Here is a 23,279-nt window from a genome sequence, read left to right as displayed (position 1 = left end):
GTTCTTTACAGAGAGAGTGGTGAGGTGCTGGAACAGCTGCTCAGAGAGGCTGTGATGCCCCGTCCATCCCTGGAGGTGTCCAAGGCCAGGTTGGATGGGGCCTTGGGCAGCCTGGGCTGGTATGAAATGGGGAGGTTGGTGGCCCGGTGTGTGGCAGGGGGTTGGAGCTTCATGATCCTTGAGGTCCCTTCCAACCCTGGCCATTCTGTGATCTCCAGCTGTGTGCCTGTGATCTACTGAGAGCAGCAGGAGCACAGGTGCCATGAAACTGCTGTTTGGTGAAGCAGAGAAAGCTCTGCAGCACCAAAAAGTGTAATGGAAAAGCTACCATCTGTTTGGTGTATGCTTGTGGTGTCCAGGTGCAGGACAGGGCCTCTCTGCGCTGTGTGGAAGGAGTGACCCTGCTGGTCCCTGCAGACGGGGGGATTGCAGAGCTTTCTGTAGTAGCTGCCCCTGAGTGCTTGAGAGCAGTGCTCCTTCCTTCAAATGGAAATGACCCTGCAGGGCCCTTCCCAACCCTGCTTGGCTGCCGGGGGGCATCAGCAGAAACCTGCCTTTAAAACAAGAAGTAAAGAACATTGCTCTTGTAACTTGAACGCTCCTGGAGGAGGAGTGCGTTTTCTCTCATCTCAGTGGAATTCCTTCTGTCCCATTTGCAGGGGCAGTCACCTCGTGGTGCGGTCAATGCTGTAGTGGAAGTGCAAGGAGCTGCTGTGCTTGGGTGCTTGTTTCTGGAGGCTGTGTGTGTTTGTGCTGAGATCTGGCTCCTGCCAGCTTTCCCCTGTCATACCTTGACGTTGTTCAGTCCTGAGCATTTCTGTTAATAGCTTGTGTTTTGCGCCGTGTCCTCCTTCCTCGTTTCTGTTGAAATCTCTGAGACAGTTTCCAGCTGAAAGACTGTGCCTGAGGGCTGAAGTAAATGCAGGAGAGCAGCAAAATGCCTTTCTTCAGGCTATGGCCGTCCTGAGCTCTTCCAGTCACAGGAGTGATGCGTGAGTTTGTGCTCTCCTGGATGTGAATTGGTGTTAAAAGCATCGTGCTGCTCAGGCAGGCACACACACAGCACTGTCCCTTCTCAGGGCTGATTTGCAGATCATGGAGTATCCCGAGCTGAAAAGGACCCTCAAGGTTCATTGAATCCAAATCCTGCCTCCACGCAGGATCACCTAAATCCAAACCAGAGCCTTTTCTGTCTCAGGATAGCTGGCAGGGCAGGACAAAGCAGGGGGCTGACATGTGTCCTCAGCAGCAGCTGCTGGTCCTGCTGTGAGCTACCTGGCCGCTGGCAGTGTGTGGCCATGGCGCTGGTGTGATTGCTGCTTCTACTGCTTGGGAGCACAAGGCAGCAGTGAGGCAGTGGACCAGCTTGCTTTTGCTTTGTCAGAGCTGGTTGTTTCCCAGCCTTTTGCTCTGCACCCCTTGGTAGCTGCTACTGGCAGGGATACAATATCTGCCTGTATCAATACAAAGGAGTGCCCAGGAAGTATTTTGAGTAGTTAAACAAGTTAGATGTCAATAAGTGCCTGGGATTAAATGGTTTGCCCCTCAGTGTGCTGCAGGAAGCTGCATGTGAAATAGCCGAGCTGCTGACCGGGTTGTGGAGCAGCACACAGGGCTGTGTGCAGGGCTGGGGAGCTGCTTGCATGGCTTTGGAGAGGGCTGCAAGCTGTGAGGTGTGCTGGTGAGCAGCCTGGCAGTGATGTGAGCCATCACCAGTGGTGCAGTGGGTGCTGGAGGTGGGAATAGGGTCACTGTGCATGGAGTAGTGGCAGGGTTGGTGAGGTAATGCAAAGTGAAGGTCAGCTGGGGCTTGGTGCAGTGGCATGAGTACATGGGTAAAGCCTTTCTCAGGCAGTCTTCATGAGGCCTTGCACAAAACATTAATCAAGAAACTAATTTGCCTGTGAATGGAAGAAAGGTGTCTTTATCAAGCTCATTTAGCCTTTCCTTTTGCTTTTCAGGAGCAATAGCAGATTTTTTCCAGTGCTGGAATTGTTGCCTACTCTATTCAATGGGGGATCAGGTGCCCCTCACAACAGCATGTCTTCTGCTGCTCTTGGAGACCAGGTTCCAGGCCCTGGTTCTGACCTCATGCAGCATTTTGGCTTAGTCTGGCAGGTTTGACTGAGCTGCTGTGAATGTCCCATTGCTTTGTGTGCTGTGCTTCAATATACACAAGACCTGGGGTAATTAATGTGTTACTTAGTTTTATTTAATATTTTATTTGCTTTTCTCATGCTGCTCATTGGACTGATAGAAGGTCTGGCTCTGACTCAGCATGGAGGAGTCAGTCATCTTTCTTGAGTTGCTTCTTGCACCACTATCCTAATGCTGGCTTGCACCTCTTCTAAAGCCACCTCTGCATGCCTATGGGTGTGCAGTTGCACAATACCCACCTGGGGAAGTACGAGGAGGTGGTGTGCACAGATGATCTGGGATTTTATCACAGCTTGTGCAACTTGTGTCTTGCAATTGTGGCAGATATTGGACACCTGGATACCTTTATAGAACAGCTTGCTGCTGGGAGAGGCATGGAGTTGTGTGAGGGTTGTATGTTGAGGATGTTGGCAGGAAGCTGCAGGTGGGTGTACATGGAGTGCATGGACAGAGGATGGGGACCTCCTGTGCTGATCCAGGGCACGCTCCTGTATGGAAGATGGGAGCCTTCAGTTTGCTCATTGGACTAGAAAACATGATTATTTTGCTGTAGCTGTGTGGGTGGCTTGTTTGTATGTTCTCCTCTCTCACTCCAGTGTGAAAGGCAAAGACATGGACAATGAATCGGGCACTAAATGGGTAAGGCTTGCCCTGAAGTGGTCAGGCCCTGCAAAAGAGGTACAGATGGGTGGTTGGTCCAAGCATGGTGTCGTTTTCACGACAGCTGCATTCCTTATGCCTGGTGGGTTTCTGTGCCAGAGCTGTGAGGCTGTGCATTGATTTATAAGAGCTTTGACAAAGCCCCTGGGCTCTCAGCAGCACCAGGAGTTGCCTTCCTCCGCCCAACCCTGTGCCAGAGCCCTTGCCTTCTGGGTCTGCTTGCATTTCTGCACACCATTGGTTGTAAATGTTGATATGTGGAGTGGTATGGAGTCACGAGCTCCGGCAGGTTCACAGTCTATTGTGTTTGCAGGTGTCTGCTCCCTTTTTAGGGGAACCCCTCAAGGAAATGGATGATCTTCCTGCTTGTTTTTTTTTTTTTTTTTTTTTTTTTTTTTTTTTTTTTTTTTTTCATCCGCGTACCTGAGAGCTGAGTGCATTCTGCATTGCCACTGAGCATCTTCCAAGGGATGTTCTGACCCTGAACAAGAGGACAGCCCAGCAGAGGACATCTGGCCATCACCTGCGGAGATTTGAGGCATGAAGTAGAAAGACCACCAAAGAATCTGATTAATGGTGTAACTTCCCATTGTGGGCTTAGTTGATGTTTTTTTGAGCCTTCATTGATGTCAACTTGCCTGGCATTCAGTTTCCAGGTCTTGGCAATTTGGCAGCACACTCCATGCAGATAGGCTGCATTTCCCGAAGCAGAGCACTTCCCAGCTGCTTGTTGTCATATCCTGAGTGAAGCTCATCTCGCGGCCTGACTGCAGATTGCTTAAACAAGGGCTCAGTGTGTGGTGCTGGAAATAAGCTCTCCTCCCATTGGGCTGGTAAAAATAGTCTGTGCTCCTGACAATATTACTTGTGGCAAGCATCTGAAATGTTTCTTCTGATGTCAGCTATCTTGCTCTCACATCTCACAGCATCTGGAGGATTTGGCTCTCGGGATCAGCAGTGATGGCTGAGGTCACCCAACCCTGGTTGACCTGCTGAAGGAGCCCTGCATGGGAGCTCTGCAACGCCATGATCCTTAAGGCGTGTTGTTTAAAACAAGCTAAATGGAGAGGGCTCTAAATAAAATGGGCAGTAAGATATAATTTTCTTTTTTGTTGGCTGCTCTCATGTTGTAAAATACCTGCAAGATATCAACAGTTAATGCATATAATCTCTGCTTGATGGATACCCAGAATCAAACAAGCAGAAAAAACAAAGCTGCAGAGGAGCAGGATTCCCCTTGCTACTGACCCTCTTCCATCCATGCAGAAGGACTGATAGCACTGCTGGGAATTCACTTGTGGTCAGCGTTGGCTGTAAGCTGCCTTATTTTATCAGGTGTGACACAGCAGTAGCAGATTTCCCCTTCAAGGGGAGCATGATGGCTGCTGTTGTTGCTCCCTGCTCTAAAAGCATTGCTCAGGGTTAGGCCTTCAGGCCACTGCAGGCTGTACAAACCCTTGTCCATCAGCTTTCCTCCCTTATGTTGGCTGACTGAGTGACAACAGCGTGGGCTGGTGGTGTTGACTCCTTTAGGGCATTCTGTGCGGCCTAGTTAAAGGGGCATGAAGTGGGTTCTTAGGGCCAGGCAAGTGAATAGGAGAAGCTGGATGATTCTGGAGGGTTGGTAAATAAAGGAGTAATTCTGGAGTGGGGTCCACCAGCAGCTGGGCTGTGTGCTGAAGGGGATGGTGAAGTGAATAGTGTTTGGACTGCAAAGAGTAAATATTATTTCTTGACATGCATCTGGTACTTGTTCAGATTAGGAAAGGCTGTGGGTAGTAGGAGGAGCTGAGAGTGTCATTAATGAGAAGGAAGGACAAAGATTGATTGGGTTTTTGGTATGGGATGCCAGTAACCATGCAGGATCTTTGGTATTTTCATTCCAGCCCGCGTTTCCATATGGCTGTTTTCATAGGCAATTAGAAGCCTGGTTTCCTGGCCATAAAGCAGGTGGTGACCCAGTGTCCCTGCAGAGATAAGTCATATAGCAGTGCTGTGAAGGACAGGCACTGGCAAGCACTTTGCAGGGAGAGGCTGGCTGCAGCTCAGCAGGCCCCGCTTAGGCGCAGCGCACCGTGTGCTGCCCTCATTTGGGTTTCTTACAGCAGCAGGAGCCTGCTCACCCAGGTACATGGTCAGCTTCTGGTTGAAATGGTTTGGCTTGCACTGACGGGTTTGACAGCAGAGCCTTGTTAGATTTTCTGTGTGTAGAGGGCGATGGCATGGAAAATGATTCTCCAAGTTAACCGTGTGGACTCAGAAGGTGATGCTGATAAATGGATGTGAATTTTCCCCAGGACTTCAGCTGCCACGTTTGCCCAGCTGTCTTCTCACACAGTGCTGCCAAATTTTTCTGGAGGGGGCTGAGAAAGCCCCTGCACCAGCCCCTCCCTGGTGTGCTGCCCTTACACAACTTCTTCTTTCTTGATCCTGCCGTGATGCAACAGGATTTGAGCGCGACCGCAGGGAATGCGGAGGCTGAGCTTTCTGGCAACCCCCTGTAAAAACCTTCAGCCTTCCCAGCACTCCGCTGGGTATTTCCTGCTGTGTGTTACTGAGGTGGGTGATCATCCCACTACTATGAAGTGTTTGATTGGAGGCTTTCTGCAAACCTACTTCTCCTCTGGAGTGTGGAATCCTGCTGGAAACACTTGTGCTTTTGAGAAGTCAGTTTAGGAGCATTCCCATATTGAACAATCCATGTGCAAGCAAATACATGTGGTGGAGTGTTGTTTGTTTGTTTTAAGTGAAACTGTTCTTGCACAGCTGAGCATTGCAGACTTCAATCTCAATCTATTCAGCTTTTTCAAGGACAGATTTGAGGGGCTCCATGTACTGAAGTGCCATTCCTGTGTCAGATGGGTGAGCGAGGCGAGCTGCAGCGTGACACATGGCCATTTTTAGGCTGGGTTACCAAGCCACCAGGCTGTCCCAGCCTCTCTTTCAGGCCACAGGTTTCCTGGCTCTGAGTGCAGCGAGGCCAAATGGCAGTGAGGAGGCTTGCGATGATAGCGCTGCCTGTGCACGCGTGGTGGGTGCGTGTTGGCACGGCTCAGGATGGCTGGGGGCTTTGCTGCCCACGTGGCAGCACATGAGCCTGCTCCCCACATGGCTGCAGCTCGGCCTGGCCACGCCGTGTCTGGCATTTTGGCTGCTCTAATTCTGGAGCCTGAGAGATGGTACCCAAGGGCTGGCTGGCTGCCCCCTTACAACTTGCACGTGAGGAGGAGCTGTGGGGCAGGGGCAGATGCTTCTCCTGCTGCATGGGAAAAGCTCTGCCTTCTCGTATCTGAGCTCTGGGACATGTTGCTGGCTGGGGAGCTGGAGGGCTGTTGACTCCCCGTTCTGCGCATGCACCAGCTTGGCCCCTTGCTCAGAAGAGTTCTGACTGCTGCAGTTTGGATGGCAGTGGAGTGACCTTCTCATGGTTCCTGTGCCTGCCTTGCTGGAAGCTTTTCCATGCTGCTGCTGCTGCCTTCTTGCTAAATTCCACCTGGAGCCAAGCTGTGCCCCAGATCCCTGCTGTCCTTAGGAATTGACAGCTGGTGGCCCTTGGGATGATGAGCACTTCTGTCTGTTGACTGTGGGCACTGCTGTTATTTGGGAGTGATGTGGATACAGGAGCTTAGAGGAGAAACCAGTTTCTCGGTAGTAATGTTTACAGGGGTTGGGTAAATGTTGGCTTTGTGGCCTGCTTTCTTGTGGTTTGTGTGATTTGTATTATTTTTAAAAGATATCTTGCCTCTTTAGTTAGCACTGACATACTGTGGGTCTGCAGGTGGTCTGACAGATCTTGACAACTCCTAACACTTCACTTGCTCAGCTTCACTTCATCACTTTCCTGTGCACCAGCTACTCTTAATGGCGTTACAACCCTGGTAGACCGCAGTTATCATCGGTAATTACCTTGCAAGCCATAATTCCCACTGATGCAACCTGTGCTTCCTGCTGCTCCATGCCATTGCTCAGTCAGCACAGCACGAGGAGGCTCTATTCTCCTATTACTCAAACAGGTTATGCAAACATTCATTTTACTTCTGAGGGAAGAGAAGCTGAAGAGTGCTGCCAGTTATTGGTGTCTCAGCTTCACTTGGAGTTGTTTGGATGCTCTGGGAAGCATGCATTCCTTGGAGGTTAAGAAGCTCCCACTCCTTCCTGCTGCCTGTTATGCTGCAGCTGAGATGTAGCAGCTGAAGTGGGCTCAGTGTGCTTGGATGGACAGCCATGCTCCATTGGTTATGTGATGTGTGGCTGGAGCAGGCTGAGGAATAACAAGCCTGGTAGTCAGTTCTGATGCTTGATGGAGCGCAAAACTGTTTAACCTGCTGCAGTGCAGCTGCCCAGGCGTGGATCTGCCACAGCTTTGCTCCCACATGGCTGCTCCTGAGCCTTGGCTGCTCCACAGGGTCATTGCTTGAGTTAATGCGTCTCAAGAAATGCTTATCTGCTCCTACAAACCATTTTTCTTACTGCACAGTACAACGCTAATTCTTTTGCTAACCTGTGTGATCACTCTTACAGGGAGGCTTTGCCTTGATTTAGCAGCTCTGCATCTCCAAGGTCAGGCTCCTGGCTGAGCAGACAGCCAGTCTGCGATCTTCCCATCAGTGTGGCTCTTCTGCAGAGGTGATAACCATTCAGGTTTCCCATCTGTGTTTTGCAGAGCCTGGCACTCATGTCCTGCACGCTGCTGTGCAGCTGGTGAACGGCTGAAGGCAGCTGGAAGGCTCTCCCCCATGCAGGAAACTTGCCTTTCTCATCAGAACGTTCTGGAAGGTGTGCACTTGTGTGTGTACCTTAAAGAACTGGAACTTCCTTATGTCAATGGGAGGCTCAGCGGAGGCCACGTAGCCAAAAAAAATACTTCTCTCCAGCTGAGTATGCACACAACATGGAACATGTAAAATACAGGCTTCTCATGTGCTGAAAAATGCAAATGCATCCCTGCTGTGGTCCAGATGATGATGTAACATTTTGGATTACTAGCTGTCAAATGCAGGATTAAATTTGAAGCTCAAACTGTGCTTCACCACGTATTCCATCCAACAGTGTTTCTGGGGGGTCTGAGGAGTTGAAAACTGTTTTGTTTCAGAGGAAGGCTTGCTGTTAGCTCAGTCACACACCTGCAATTGCAGCAGAGCCACTGCTGTCGGTTTTCATCAGCAGTGCTTGAAGAAGATGCAGTCAAGGCTGTGGAGGTGAGCGCTTTGCTGTCATGCTGTTTGAGTTCTATTTATTTATTTTTCAGTTGAATTTGGACAAGTGAGCTATTTGTGAGAGGCTCAGGGCTGATAGCTCTGGCTTTTATCTGCTGGGCACCAGAGGGAAGATGCTGCTCAAAAAGCTTTGCTTCCAGGAATTCAAGCTCGTTTCTGACACACAGTACTTTACTTTCTTTGTAGTGTGCAGGTGGGCATTCCTCTAAATGCCCCATCTGAAATGTGTAGTTGTGTCCACTTTTGTGCCAGAGAAAAGTGTAGAGCAGCCTGAGTGCTGTTGCAGCCCAAGTGTAGCTGTGGGCACTGCAAACTGTTTTCAGACAGAAGGAAGCTAGAAACAATTGCTTGCTCTTGAGAGTGTGCTCAGAGGCCTTTGCAGGAGATGCAAGTGGGCATCTTCTATAGAAACGTGGCCAGCACTCCATTAAGATGCAGGTCACCTTAAGATCTGAACTCATCATTCTGAAGCCTGGGGCACCCCTGCTGATGCTAGCTGTGAGGATGGAGCCGGGGAAGGATGTTGAAAGCCCTTTGAAAACCTTGGGGGAAAAAGTTTCAACTTCCCTCTGGCCTTGCCTTCCCACCCCGTGTTCTGCTGTGCCCTGTGTGTGCTGGCTTTACAGTCAAGTGTGAGTGTGTGTCCCAGCCTGGGTGCATCTCTTGTGGCCTGGAGAAGGGGTATACAGGACAGGCTCGTGTCCCCAGCAGGCTGTGAGCAGGATGGCAGTGTAGAGGTGTCAGACAAGAGACGTGGGCTGCTCGTTCCTGCAGCCTTGCTGTCCCCTTTGCCCTCTAGACCTGACACAGAGAGCTGCAGTGAGGAATCAGAGGGGCTGGATTGCTCCTGTTCCTATTTGGAGGTGTTATAATTGTATGGAAGAGAGATGGTTGGGGCTTCACCTGAGAAGTAGCTGAACTCCTACACACGGCTCTCTTGTTCTCCCTCCTCAAATGAAGAAGGGGAGAAAATACTGAACAGGACTTAAGGGCTGAGATGAGGACAGGAATGTCCCTCCTGCAGATGCTCTCGTTTCTGAATGGATCCTGTGTGCGCATCCCCCAGGTTGCAGCTCTCCACACCCTGCTCCAACATGGACCCTACCATGGGGCCCATCCGTCAGGAGCAACTCTGGTGCAGGGCCTAACAGGTGGCAGCTCCCCTAGGCCTCCTGCTCCCTGCAGCTCTTCCCCATGGGCAGCAGCTCCAGATGGGCCCTGCTCCTGTGGGGCCCCGTGGGCTGTACCTCCTTCAGTCCATGTCCACTGCTGTACCATGGGCTCCTATGTGGCTGCACGTGGAGATCTGCTCTGTGCAGTGCCCGTGGGCTGCAGAGGCACAGCCTGCACCACCACTTCCCTAGGCTGCAGAGAACTTCTGCTCTGTGTCTGGAGCACCTCCTCCCTGCTCACAGAGGCTACCCTGCAGCCCTCCACTACCCAACCCCTGCCACGGAAACCCAGTGCAATTATCGAAGCACAGAGCTGTGTTTGCAGCACTCCTGTGAGTCCAGCTCCAAGCTGTTTTGCACGCTGCTTATTTCAGTGTTGCTGCACCCCCGTGGCTTAGATGCCTCAGTGAAGATCATTGCATGGTGAAGGTTGGCAGCAGTGTAACAGAAGCAGATTCTCTTGCTTTGAGTCAGATCAGTTACAGCTGCTCAGTCCAACCCTGAAATCAGCTCTTGAATCTTTGACCTTGAAGTAATAAAATCTAAAAGGAAAACCCTGTGATTTCCTGGTTTCTCTTTACAAGCTGAGGGCCCTGCAGTATGGAATCCATGTAACGGTTTGTTGTGTAGCTCCAAGCGATGCTCTTGGTTATGAGCCAGGGCTGAGCTGCCTGTCCTGAGCGCTGCTTCTTATTCCCATTGATTTTTTTTCACGTTGCATCTACCAATGTGGGGCCAAACTTGGGTCAGGATCATACCAGGAATCCCCTTTCTGAAACCCTGGGTCAGAAGATAGGGTGTGCAGCAGTGCAGGTGTCAGTGGGCCTGATTGCTGGAGCACCATGGAAGCCACGAGTGTGAGTGGGTATCCAGAGTAAGGAGTCAAGTTTGTAAACAGCAGATCCAGGAGCGCTTTTCAAAGCAGTGATCCAGATGAAGCCACCAGTTCTGAAAGCCCCATCCTGCTTGTGGCAAGAGGTGCAGGGCTTGTATCTGTGAGGCTGTGTGCTGTTTCCACGCGGAGCACATCTGACATCAGAGCGCATGGCTCCCTGGCACTGTCATGCTGATGCAGAACAGCCCTTCCTGGGGAGTTACGTGAGAAATGGGTGTATTTAACACGTTTCAGTGCCACAGCAGCCCTCCCTCTGCTCATGTTACTGGGGGAAGAGGAAGCAGCAGGCAGTTTCAGCTAGAATGCAGCACTTGGCTTTGTGTGCTCTGAGCTGTTTGAGATGTTCAAGGTGTGAGGTTTGTGCTCCCAAGTTAGAGGCAGCCTGCCTTGGCGCTGGGGCAGGATCCTGTGCACAGAGGTGCATCCTGGCAACTCCCCAGCTGGTGTTGGCTTTCAATGTGCCTGCACGTACCCCAGGGGACACTTTTCAAGGGGAACAAGCAGCTGAGAGTGATCTTCTGGGAGTCACTGATGATGGTGTGCTGCCTGCCTTGGGGAGAGATGTGGGGAAGTGTCTCCTTCTCTAGGCATGGGGGACCACTGCTTTGCCACCTGGGAGCTCATTTCAGGTTTCCATTGTTAATCTCCTGCCTCACTGTGCAGCGGCTGAAGCGTCATTAAAATCAGCAGGTTTTTATTTTGGTAACAGACTGTTTCCTAGGGGAATGTGACATTTCTGTTTCATCTCTGGGTGCAGCTCTTGGCTCTTCTTCACGCTACTGTGTTCAATGCCAAGGTCCCACTGAACTGGCACCTTTGTAGCAGGAGCCCAGAGCTTGTTTATGGAGAACTGCAGAGAATAATGTATAACTTAACGCATGTAATAATGTGTAATATTAATAACATGTATGATAATGCATAATAGTGCAGTAATTTAAATATACCTGCGTGTATTTGTTGTAAGTGACCTTGGAAAATAAGACAGCCTTTGGCACCAATCTCAGGCCATCAGAAGGTGGGTATGTAAGGGGAGGGTGTTCCTCCAGGCCAGCACTGGCCTGTGTCTCAGGCAGACGTGTCTGCAGGCATGTGAGCAAGCATGCCATACCATAAATCTCAGCTTCCTTTCAAGTGTGGCCATCCTTACTGTTGGAACTGTCGGCTCCTTCTTCCTCTGTCTCCTATGTGAAGGTACCTTGCATTTCCACTGGATGCATTTGATTGTAGATGTAGTGATTTACATGGGATGGGGACCTTGGACTAAATCGTTTTACTGATGGACGACTTCAGTCCAGATTTGGAGTTCTGGGGTTCAGTTTCTCTGCTCAGGAGGACAAGTGGGAACATCAGTGCTGTGCGTGGGGACAGTACCTCTGAATTTGCACTGTTCCCTTGTAGTGCTTGCACAGTAACAAAGACCTCCTTGTTTTTCCAGGGAAGGGAATGAGCCGGGGGATTCTATGAAGATCACATACGGCGAGTTGCTGCGCAAAGTCTGTCAGTTTGCCAATGTCCTCCATAACCACGGTAGGTGGCTGGAGCAAGGGGAGAGTTACATACTGGGAAAGCGTTAGACCAGTTTTTGGAGATGGGATCATTTTTTTGCATGGTTGCTATTCTATTAAATGCAACATGCTTCATTTCTCTGGCTGCTTCCACAGCTGTGGAGGAGGTATGAGCAGGTTTACTCTGCAGTGTGTTCTTACACAGCTGTTTCTAGCTCATCAATGTTGCTTGTTCCTTCCAGCTGTACAAGAAAGGAACTTGTGCTCAAAACTTTCCTCTCTGAGATTTTCCAACTAGCAGTGAGGTTCTGCCTCTTTCAAGAGACTGAACATGTCTGATCTCAGAACGTGCAACATTCATTGCTGCACGTTCTGACCATTGCAGCAAGCTTGCAAGAGCAGTAAGGCTTGAAAGGCAGAACACACGTGCTCAGTGCCCCTGGGCAGTCTGGAGCTCTTTTCCTGGTCGTTACTGATGTGATGCTCCTTGCATTTCTGCCGTGGTGCGTGGGCACTGCTGGGGAATGGCAGTGGAAGTTCATGCCTGTGGGCACTGCTTTGGCCTGGGCAGCTGAAATGTTCTTCCCAAGCTGGCTATGCTCTAGCTCCAGCTGAAACTTTATTGTGTGCGTATAAACATTGGCTTAAAATCATTAGCTTTTTTCTGTAGCCTGTTCCTTTGGCATGGTGTGATCATTTTTGACAAATGATGTTTGTTTTCCTTTCACAGGTGTGAAGAAAGGTGACCGAATCTCCATCTACCTGCCGATGATCCTGGAGCTGGTCATAGCCATGCTTGCCTGTGCCAGGATTGGAGCCATCCACTCTGTTGTGGTAAGAGCAAGCCTTGTGCATCGCTGTTTAGGAGCAGCTGTTGGTCTGGGGAGAGTGAAGGAGGGGGACTGGAAGAGCTGAAAGGATGGGTGCTGACCATAACATGGATGGAAACTAAATGTGGTGCATTCTGTGCGCCATGGAATGAGCTCCTCTAGGTCTTTCCATCAGTGCATGCTGTTATCATTTACCATGGGATAACAGTGCGGCTGTGGCCATTCCTTTTGTGTTGCTTGCTAACTTGGTTGTGTGATCTGCCAGTTTGCAGGTTTCTCAGCAGACTCTCTTTGTGAGCGGATCCTCGACTGCGGTTGCTCCCTTCTCATTACGGCAGGTAAAACATGCTTCAGTGCCCCTGACTCTGAGCTGTTTCTCTTGGCTGTCTGAAAGGTCTGTATTTTAAAAGCCAGATGTGCTTGGAATTGGAAGAGGAAGGGGCAGTGCTTCAGCTGAGCTGCTGCAAGGCGGATATGCTGCTTGTAGCTGTGCTTGAGGACTGCTTTCCTCTTTGAATGTACTGCGAAGCATCTAAGCAGCCCGCCCACTTTGTCCTGTAAAGCATGATGTCACCAGCTGCTAATAGCATGTTTCCCAACGCTTCTCATCCATGTTCCTCTTCAGAATGTGCCAGATGTTTGCAAGATGTATCATTCATGGGCCTGCCCAAATTTGAGGGATTCCCTCTCTTCCCTATTTTGAGAAAATTCCTATCACAACTCTCAGCTTTGCAAAGCAAGGGATCAAGAAAGTGTTTGCATGTAAAGCCAATGTATTTTCCAAAGCTGTATTTTCTGAGGTAGTGCTGTTACTGTTAATAGGTTCATGGCATGGAAGGAACCCATTAAATACTGTGATGTATGTTCTGGCCAAGTTGCATTATTCCCCACAGAATATCCCTAAGAGACTTTTCAGGTCAAATTTGAACCTCTCCCAGGGAAGGAATTTCACCATTTCCCTTGGCATCTGTTTCTCTAGGCTAAAAGGGCGTATTAGGAAACCTTTCCCATCAGCTGCTTGACTGCTTTCCCTCCTTCTGGTGCATAAATTCTGTTCTGACCTCCTGAAACTGCCTGTTGTTTCTAGCTGTCCCAGGCTGCCTTGGCTGCGGAGCCTCTCTCACACTGTTCTTACTGTTTTGCAGATGCCTTTTATCGAGGGGACAAGCTGGTCAACCTGAAGCAGATTGCAGATGAAGCTCTCCAGAAGAGCAAAGACAAGTAAATTCAGATTCTTTTGTGAAAGGGCACTTGTTGGAATCTACTCCTGCACAAATGGGAGTGTAAATGTTCATGGTGAAAATGGCCATGACCAATGGTGGATCTCCCAGTGCAAGTTGTGAGCAGTCTGACACCATACTGTGGTGCATATTAAGATGGAGCTTAAATCTTGCCCAAAAGCCGCTTGCTCAACCATAATGAAATAAAACAGATATTTCAGCTGTGGGAGATGGCTGTGTCGCAGGAACCAGCGCTTTAATTGGCATGTGCCAGTCTGTGCACAGGATTAATGCCTGACTCCATTTCTTGAATATGCCTTCACTGCAGTACTGGTGAATCATAAAGAGGGGCAGATGTTACCGTCCCATTCTAAAGAAAGGGAAATGAACATGATGAAATGACTTTACCAGGCTTACAGACACAGTCACTGTCATGCAGGAGACCACACCCAGATCCTTACACTGCCATGCCAAAATCTCCTCTTCCAATTGTTCTGGCTTCTGCACTCACGAGACGGATGCACGTCATAATAATGGATAGCTTCACTTGGGGAAAAAACACACAGACACTGGTCATGACTTTTTTGCAACCTTTTGTTTAGTAGGCAAAGTATTCCTTGCTTAGTAAGAATAAAGGCGACATATTTGTAGAGAAGAGTTGCTAACACTCACTGTGATTTTGCATTCAACTTGTTAGATCAAACATACAATTCTAGGGCAGACAGCCTGAATGTTAAAAATTCAAACTCCTTAGAAGTGTTTTCAAGTCTTTTGTTTGTAGAAGCAGTTACGTGGTAGGACAGAACTAGAATTTAAAGCTGATGAAGCTAACTGATGGAGATGATGTGTTGGTACCTGATGTGTAATTTGGCTTTGGAAGTCTTTCCCTTCTCTGGAGTGTACAGCTGATCACTCCTAGGGATGGAAGCAGCTGCCTGGCATCTCGTGGGTGCTGTGGGAGGTCCTGCTCAGATCCACAGACAGGCACATTAGGGATTTGTCAGGCAGTGAATTGTGAGAGATGCTTGTGGAATCCTTCCTTCTTCTTCAGGAACAGTACACGTATGGTTTACCTAATAATACCCCATTAAATTCTGCACAGACATTTCCTTTTCTCCAAGCTCTGCTCCTGTGCTGAGGCATTGCTCACGTCCCACAGCAATTCATGATATGCCTGAGGTTTGCATGGCTGCATCTGCAGTGCAGATGGAGGGGAGGTGATGAGGGGTGAGACGTGCAGCAGGGCCTCCCTGTGCAGCTGTGTCCAGGCTGCCTTCCTGTTCCCTTGCTCCCAGCAGTGCCAGGCAGCAGAACAGCTCTTCCCAGTGAGCTACTTGTGAGGGTGTGCAGGCAGCATACACTCTGGGTAAAGAAAAGCAGATCAGGGCCTCGGCTCTGCCTTCAGCACAGCCCACAGAACACAAAGGGCAGGCATTGCCTGAGCAGCCTCATCTGACAGCTCCTTCCCCCTTACAGGGGCTTCCCTTTGAAGAAGTGCATTGTGGTGAAGCACCTGGGACGAGAGGAGATAGCAGCAGACGGGGCATGCAGCCAATCTCCTCCTCTCAAAAGGCTGTGCCAGGACGTGCAGGTATGCTCTTAGGAGGTTAGGAACTGGGAGGGATTTTTTTATTATTTTCATTTCCTCTCAACAAATTCAGTGTGAAATCACTGCCGTGCTTCTCTCAATGCTTCTGTTTTCTGACTCCTGTTCCTGCTTTCTCCCCTGCTTGCTGTTGTTGCTTTGTGAGTGGTACAAAGAAGGGATCCTTTGTCTTTCCCAGATCCCCTCCCGCTGCTTTCTTTAGCACCATTGCTAGCTGCCAGCCCACAGGGCTCCTGATTGCACAGCAGGGTACAGCTTCCACAGGCTGGAAGTCTTAGGACAAGGACAAGGTTCTTGCTTCTCTCTGGCCACCAAAGGGTTCTTCCTTTTCAATCTTGTATCTGTCTCCCATTTTGTGTGAGGAGGAATGTCTTCCTATGCTGTAGCTATAGCAGTGGAAACAGAAGAAAGAAACAGAAGATTTGTTCTTATGACTGGCTTCAGGCCCCAAGATAACAATTACAGAAATGCTGGGAGCAGTGCAGTTGCTGCGTAGCTGGCACTGCGTCAGCTGCTGGAGCTGGGGCTGTCTCTTGCAAAAGAAACCAGATGGAAAGATGTGGGCCAGAGACATGGGGTGAGATGGGGTGGAGAGAACAGAAGGTGTCAGGGAGCCATGGCTTCCTACTGAGCTCTTGAGGCTGTGACAGTCCTGCTGCACAGTGCAGCCAGGCACAGCCTTTGTCTGCCGTGATGGGATGCTTCGGTCACCACCCAGCACTAACAGCACGCTGCGTCTTGCAACGTTATATTCTGTCCCTAAGCATCTGCCAGTTAATTCACAGCAGTGCGTGGAATCATCTCCAGGTGCTGGGTACTGCCTGGGCAGGTAGCTTGCCCAGAAATGGGCTGTGTTTTGGGGTTGTGTTTGACAGAGCTTTGGACTCTGCTTTCAGAAAGGTGCTTGGTGCAAGTCCCTAGCAGCAGACTGTGTCTTTGGGTTACATTTGCTTGTTCAGCTGTGTTAATGATAAGGGGTGTTGTGCAGCGTTTGCCACATTGAGCTCCTTTGCCTGTCTCTTACCTGCAGTGGGGAGCTGCAGGGAGTGTGAAGAGTGGAGCTGGGCAGCATTTCTGTGCTGCGTTTCCTGGATGAGATGCCGTGGAGAAGCCTATCCCTATGCTGATTGCTGGGGATGTGAGGCTCTTGAGCGGCCATTCAGGCAGAGATGGAGTGGGGCTGCCTCTTACCCTTTGGTTCTTGTTTGGACACTTTATTAAGGATCGCTTTCCCCTTTGAGTTCATTGCTGCTCTGCTGGCTTTTGTAACACTGTTGGGTGGTTGGTGAGCTTGTCCTGGTCTGTGCTGTCTTACCCAGCTGGCCGTGTGCAGGAGGGGCTCTGAGACCTGCCCAGAGGTGTTGGGCCCCTAGAGAAGGCAAACTGGGCCACAGTTGTGTTCAGAGAGCATCTCCTGGCCTGGGCCCTGGATCAGAACTCCAGCCTGCCAGGTCAACATGGGACTCCTTGCCTTCAAAGCCTGGTGTGGATCCTCCTCTTCTCAACTTTCACACCTTCTTTGTGGATTTTTAACAGGAAAAAAAGACTGAAAGCTCACAGAGACTCCATCCCAAGGTATTTACGCACAGTGCTGTCTTTCTCTTCTTGACACTTCCCCTCTGTTCTCCCCTCCAGCCCTTTCTAACCGCACAAACTCTGCACGGCCACGCGTGCCCTGCTAACTGTGTGACCAGCAGCTGCATGTTAGCAATAGGTGCCACATCTGCTTGGCTGCAGACACTGTGTGGAGCCATTTGCCCAGCAGCACAAGGGCAGCAAGTGTGGTTGGGATCCTGCAGTGTCTATGATGACCTCCAGAATCAGAGGGTGAGGAGATGTGTGTGTGCTGTGACTGCCTGGCTGCCTTCTGCTTCCTCTTCACAGAGGAGCAGTCCAGACCTCTCTGTTCTGGTGGTGGCAGGATTTCTGCTGAGCACAGCCTGGGGTCAGCAACACCAGCTTTGCTGCTGGAGACAGATTGGCTTCTGTGAATACACCTGGATGCATGTGAGTGTGCTCGCAAGATGAAACTCAGAACCAGTAGGACTTGGTGGCAGCATCAGGATGACGTTTCACCTCTACAGGCAGTACTCACAGTGTGCTTTCCATCATCACGGGGCCAGCAGGAACCACAGGCAGCTCCCCAGGTGCAGAGGTGTGCAGGGCCAGGAAGCCTGCAGCCCCACAGCCCAACCCAGCGCCAGGGCTTTGCTCACTTGACTGAGGAGCTGCAGTTACAGGGCTTGTGTGAACTGAACACAGGCCAGCCAGCACGTATCCTCTGCTAGAGCACCACGAGAGCCAGGGTTTGCACACTGGGCTTTTATTAGTCAGCATCACTGTGTGACTTTTTGAGATTCAGATGTTCTCTGATCCCTTGGCATCAGCTGCCCCATGGCCTTGCTGCCAACCCGAGTGTGATGTTCAGTGATGGGCAGGTGTGTGCTAGCTCCCATCCTACATTCCAGAGTTACATCAAGCTCTCAGACCTCCCTGGATCAAGCTGTCCAGCTCTCAGAGACCACAGGCACCTCCGTCTCTGCTGCGTCCTTCAGCTCTAGGTCTCCTTCCTTTCTAACTGGGTAGTGTAACTGTGTAGGACAGAGGCAGCATGCCCTGTTGTGTGTACCGGTCTGGCAGTGGGGGCTGTGTGCCATTCATGGGTCTGAGGTGGAACAGAGGAAGTTTGGTGCTAACACGTAGTGATCCTTGGAGGAGAGATGCCAGAAGGCAGCAGGTAGGCTGGTACGAGCTGAGCATGGATGTGTTCAGTGTGGTGCCTCGCTGAGAGCTTGCTGATGTGCCACACTTATGGAAATTCTCTCCGGGTGCCGCGGGGTTCTGTGAGAGCTTTCAAAATGGGCTCAACTGTGCAGTGCTGTCAGTGAAGGGGCAGAGGAGCTGGCGTTTCTGCACCATGTACCAGAGCTGGGTGCAACAGAATCCCAGCGCCTCCAAACGGCCCATGCACATCTCAGGGCTGCAGTACATCACTGCCACCCCGTGGCTGCTCTGTGCACGGGTGTGCTCCAGCTGAGAGAATGCTGGGGTACATCTGCTGCCCTTGGGCTGCTCTGTATAGCCCTCAGCTATGAGCTGTTGGGATCCACTCTGTGGAAGAGGTTCCCTGCCTTGGTGAGTGCTAGGAGCAGCTGCTATGTCTGCTCAGCCACGGAGTTCCACCAGGACCAGAAGATCCTTATGCTGATGTTTCCGTCCTGCTTTGCTGAGGTGTTTACATCTCTACATCTCTTCTTGGACCAAAGGCACCTTCCAGTTCTGTTTGCTAACAAGAAATTCTTGTACAAGTGACTGCTGGAGCCTGGGTGACAGCTTGGGGACAATGCACAGACTGTGCTGCACAGTGGGCCCTTGTTCTTCCAGCTGATGTGCCCCTGGTGAGCCCTCCACATGCTGCAAGGCTGGGGATCAGCGTGCCTGGCTTTGTGGAGGTGTGCTGTCAGTCTGAAGAGCTCAGCTGTTCCCAGGCTCCTTCATGGAGAGGAGAAAAGATTGCGTGGAACTGGGTCTTGCACTGAGCTGTGCATTCTGGAGACGATGGCAGCCAGCGCAGCTCTCAGGGTGACCTCAGCCCCCATGGGTGCTGGTAGCCCTGTCATAGCCTTGGCACCCTTGATGGGCAGTCAGTGCTGGGTGGTTCAGCATTGGAGCAGCCACTTCTTATCAAGGTAGTTGTCTTAAAATTGGATATAACAGATTTTTGGTTCTGCAGGGACAAGAAGCCTGATGTGTTCCTCTTGGTCTTATGACCCCCATGATAACAAGACCCTGCAGTGTGGCTGTGATGGAGGACATGTGGCTGTGCCAAGGCTTCTGGCTTGGTTGTTTGCAGCTCAGTGGCAGCTCACAGAGCCAGGAGGGGTCCTGTTTTCTATGAAAGGGCAGAGCAGCCACGGCTGCTTCTGAGAGGGGTTTGTTGGTGTTGCCAGTGGTCTGGAAAATCTGCTTCAGGTCTTGCAGGAACATCTTGACTGAGAGTTGCAGCTCTGATGCATGATTTCCAGTTCTGGGCAGAAGCTGTGCCATGAGTAACTGGCTGGATAGGCCAAGAGGGGTGACAAGGTTGGGGCTGCAGCCACTTGTCCCCTCTCCGTGCCTTTGTGGAGGGCCTATTCCTAATGTGCTTTTCTCAGATCCCCTGGGATCCACACATGGATGTGTGGTGGCAAGATCTAATGAGCGGCGCCAGCACGGAGTGTGAGCCTGAGTGGTGCGACTCAGAGGATGAACTCTTCATCCTCTATACAAGTGGCTCAACTGGAAAACCCAAGGTACGTTTTCTACATAGCCTGCTGCCCTGTGGGGATGGGCTGAGCCAGAGCAACCCCCCAGTGACGGGATGAGGGAGATCCTGCTGCCGTGCAGGAGGGGCTGTGTTTGTGTTGTGCTCAGCCGCTGTTTAATCTCAATGAAACAGTGATTCTCAGCTTGGCCAGGGAGATGGGGGCCTTGGTGGGAACATGACCTGATGGTTCTGTGCCTTCTCTTTTCAGGGTGTGCTGCATACAGTGGGTGGATACATGCTTTATGCTGCCACTTCATTTAAGTATGTCTTTGACTACCAGCCTGAAGACATCTATTGGTGCACAGCTGACATTGGATGGATAACAGGCCATTCCTACATCACTTACGGACCCTTGGCAAATGGGGCAACTAGTGTATTAGTAAGTGCTGGATGGCCACTGGGTGCCTGTCCTCTAAGAAGTTAGGCATGGTGGTGCTTTGCTCTGTGAGGAGCACATCAGGATTTGCTTTTCTCCCTTGTACGAGGCCGCATTGTACTGTCCATGCCGTATTGTAGCATGCTGTGGTTTGTGAGGAAGGATGGTATTCCCCAAAGAGATGTGGGTTACTCCGTAGTGGCAGAGGGATGGCCAGGCTGTGTGTATAACTTGCAGGTAATTTGTTTTTCAAATGCTCACATTTTTTTCTCTTAGAAGTGCCAGCCTTGTGTAAACAGGCATCAGGACAACTGCAAGCTAATGTGAAAGCTGGACTGGAAGCCAGGGAGTAAAGTTGTTGCTGCTGGCACTAATTTGACAACCTGCATTTAATTCCTGTACCTGTATCTCCCTTGACAGTGTATGGCTGTAACTTGTATACACATCAGGAACCAGAGGCTTGGGTCCAAAATTCCCATGTGGTAGAGCAAGCAGGAAAATATGTCATCCAGGGAGAATCCTCTTCAGGGTTCTTAGTGCTGTCGGCTGTGGGTCTCCACAGCGTGGTGTGGCATTACCCTATGCTACCTGGGCAGTGTCACTTGGGCTGGTGGGACTGCGTCACTCTGATAGCCACTCAAGTGTCCTCCCTGCTAGGGTGTTTTAGGGGACATTTGCTAGGACATCTGGGGTGAGAGGGTGCAAAATCCATCCTGAGGAAGAAGTAAGAAGGGTCCTGAACTGGTTTCACTGCGTGATTCCCCTGGCTCGCCTCTAAGATCACACAGGGGTACAGCTGCTCTCGGCTCCTCTTGCTTGAGGAAGGGCTGCAGGTCGTTCTGGGGAGGTGGCACTGAGGAACAGCTGTGTCACTGCCCTGTCTCCCACTCAGTTTGAAGGTATCCCCACCTACCCGGACGCTGGGCGAATGTGGAGTATCATTGACAAGTACAAGGTGACCAAGTTCTACACGGCACCCACAGCCATCCGGCTGCTGATGAAGTGTGGGGAGGAGCTCGTTAAAAAGTGAGTCAGTCCCCAGGAGCACAGGGGTCCCTGGCACCAGCACAACTTCCTCTCTGAGCAGCAGTATCCCACCATGTTGTCTGAACAAAACAGGATTTTTGGCCTTCAACCCAGCGATTTGCACCCCTTCACTGCCTTCGATGTGGCACCCCAGAGCAGGTTGTTCTTTTTCACTGTGAGCTGCAGCTAAGCTTTGAGACTGCAGGTTCTCCCCTGCTCCCCCACCCAGGGCTCACAGAGGGGTGTCGGGCAGAGGGGCCCCCCTGTGCTGCAGCTTGGCCCAAAGAAGGGAAGGAGCAGAGCCAAGTGGGAGCTTGGAGCAGGAGGCAACAAAACCACGGGGGCTTCCCTTCTTCCCCTGTGACAGAGAGCTGAGAAGGGACTGAATCGTTGAAACTCCAAATATATTTGAGAGGCCTGGGGATTCCTGCAGGCTCCGCAGTGCCACAGGCTCACAGCTGCTTTTCTCTGCGGCCTGCTGAGCCCCTGTGAGCCCCCTCCTCTCTGCAGGCACAGCCGGAAGTCTCTGAAGGTGCTGGGGACCGTTGGGGAGCCCATCAACCCTGAAGCCTGGCTGTGGTACTACCGTGTGGTGGGAGAGGAGAGGTGTGCCATTGTGGACACGTTCTGGCAGACAGAGACGGTGAGTCCTCAGCTGGGTGTCTCTGGACTTCTTTTTTCTTTGTGCTCCCAGCAGGCAGCGTGGTGTCTTTGCAAGTTTCCCGTCATGTTTCTTTGGTGCTATTGGAACCAGTTGTTCTCCTTGTCTAGGAGCTTTTCATGTAGCCTGCAAGTGTTGGTTCCCCTTCTCTCCCAGGGCCTCAAACAGGCGCCATGGGAAGACCTTCTCAGAAGAGTTCCTGAGAAGGTCTGCTCCGAACCCTGTTCTCCCTCTCTTTATCATCTCCTGCAGTTTCAAAGCTTTGTGCCCAAACATGGACACCCTCTCCTCTGCTGTACCCTTCCCCACAGGCTGGCATCATTAATCTCATTCCTTTTGCCTCTGTTCTCAGGGTGGCCACATGCTTACACCTCTTCCTGCCGCCACCCCCATGAAACCAGGCTCTGCTGTGAGTATTACTGTTGCCCTGACAGGGAGGGCTCCCCATCCCTCTGTGCAAAGTTTGAATGCCTCAGCTCATCATGTCTCCTTGCTGTCTGGTGCCCATGGCAGACGTTCCCCTTCTTTGGTGTGGTCCCTGCCATCATGAACGAGTCGGGGGAAGAGCTGGAAGGAGAAGCAGAAGGCTACTTGGTAAAGAGGGGCTGATCTTCCTCACCCTACCCTTGTGTGTTCCCCACGAGCTCCAGGACGTTCTGGGTAGCGTATGCACATCTCTGCTTACACTGGATCCCTTGGGTGGCAGGAGCTCTCTTTACTGCTGTAACTCACTGTGAATTTTGTGCCATGAACAAGCTGTTAAATGATCCATAAAGGCACTTGCATGCATGAGCATGGCAGGAGGGAGTGGAGAGGCTTTCTCAGTAGCATGAGGCAGTAGCTGTCTGAGTGCCATTTCTTACAGCCACCTCTGCAGCATCTCCGTCATTGCACAGCACTGCAAACACTGAGCTACTTTCCTTCCAGTAGCAGAATAAACAGTTTATAGGATCCTGAACTGGGGGAGGCAGAAAGCAGGTATTTGATAGATACCTTGACCCTTGGATGGGTTCTTCAGAGTAAAGTTGTTCTTTCCATGTCCCAGGAGCTACAAAAGGGTTATGCTGAGCTGGCAAGACCTGGAACAGTGTAGGAAGTGCTCTAGCTGCCCAGCAGTACTGTGGGTCCATGGAGGTGATTTAGAAATGCTGACGAACAGCAGAGGCCACTCGGTTAACAGTTGACCACTGACTCAGGTCTGCATTTTTCACTGTAGGTGTTTAAGCAGCCCTGGCCAGGAATAATGCGCACACTGTATGGAAACCACCAGCAGTTTGAAACCACGTACTTCAAGAAGTTCCCTGGGTACTACGTGACAGGCGATGGTAAGGCTGTCTGGGCAGTGTGTGGGTGCAGAGGCTTGGGGACAGCAATTAAAATCTTGCACAGTCCTGGCCTCGGGATCCCTTATCAGTTGCTCCAAGAGCTGGCACTGCTTCTTCATGCTGTCATTTCTGGCTATTTTTAGGTTGCAGGAGAGATAAAGATGGTTATTACTGGATCACAGGGCGAATTGATGACATGCTGAATGTTTCTGGTAAGAACAGCTTTTTTTTTGTCTTCAGTGGGAGCCAGCGTGCTTCCTGATGCTGGTTAAAAGAGCCTCTTTGCTTTTATGGAGAGCATTTCTCCGTATGTGAGACTGCCCA

General features: G+C 50.9%; 1 protein-coding gene across 1 annotated transcript in view; it reads left to right on the top strand.

The window, feature by feature from the left end:
• Nucleotides 1-23,279, top strand: part of ACSS2 (acyl-CoA synthetase short chain family member 2) — a gene marked incomplete at both ends in the record, with an annotated part of 29,747 nt that overhangs the window by 4,234 nt on the left and 2,234 nt on the right. The window contains 14 exons of the mRNA XM_079543460.1: nt 11,536-11,627; nt 12,336-12,439; nt 12,701-12,773; nt 13,581-13,656; nt 15,132-15,246; nt 16,798-16,836; nt 19,416-19,553; nt 19,776-19,946; nt 20,836-20,969; nt 21,480-21,612; nt 21,983-22,039; nt 22,144-22,224; nt 22,847-22,955; nt 23,099-23,167. Coding sequence (XP_079399586.1) covers nt 11,536-11,627; nt 12,336-12,439; nt 12,701-12,773; nt 13,581-13,656; nt 15,132-15,246; nt 16,798-16,836; nt 19,416-19,553; nt 19,776-19,946; nt 20,836-20,969; nt 21,480-21,612; nt 21,983-22,039; nt 22,144-22,224; nt 22,847-22,955; nt 23,099-23,167 — 1,391 coding nt within the window. The remainder of the gene's footprint in view (nt 1-11,535; nt 11,628-12,335; nt 12,440-12,700; nt 12,774-13,580; nt 13,657-15,131; nt 15,247-16,797; nt 16,837-19,415; nt 19,554-19,775; nt 19,947-20,835; nt 20,970-21,479; nt 21,613-21,982; nt 22,040-22,143; nt 22,225-22,846; nt 22,956-23,098; nt 23,168-23,279) is intronic.

The sequence above is a fragment of the Tetrao urogallus genome, assembly GCF_951394365.1.
Source record: "Tetrao urogallus genome assembly, chromosome: 16".
In the NCBI taxonomy this organism is placed as follows: domain Eukaryota; kingdom Metazoa; phylum Chordata; class Aves; order Galliformes; family Phasianidae; genus Tetrao; species Tetrao urogallus.
The sequence above is the reverse complement of the archived record's forward strand: the minus strand, read 5'-3'. Positions and strand labels throughout refer to the sequence as shown.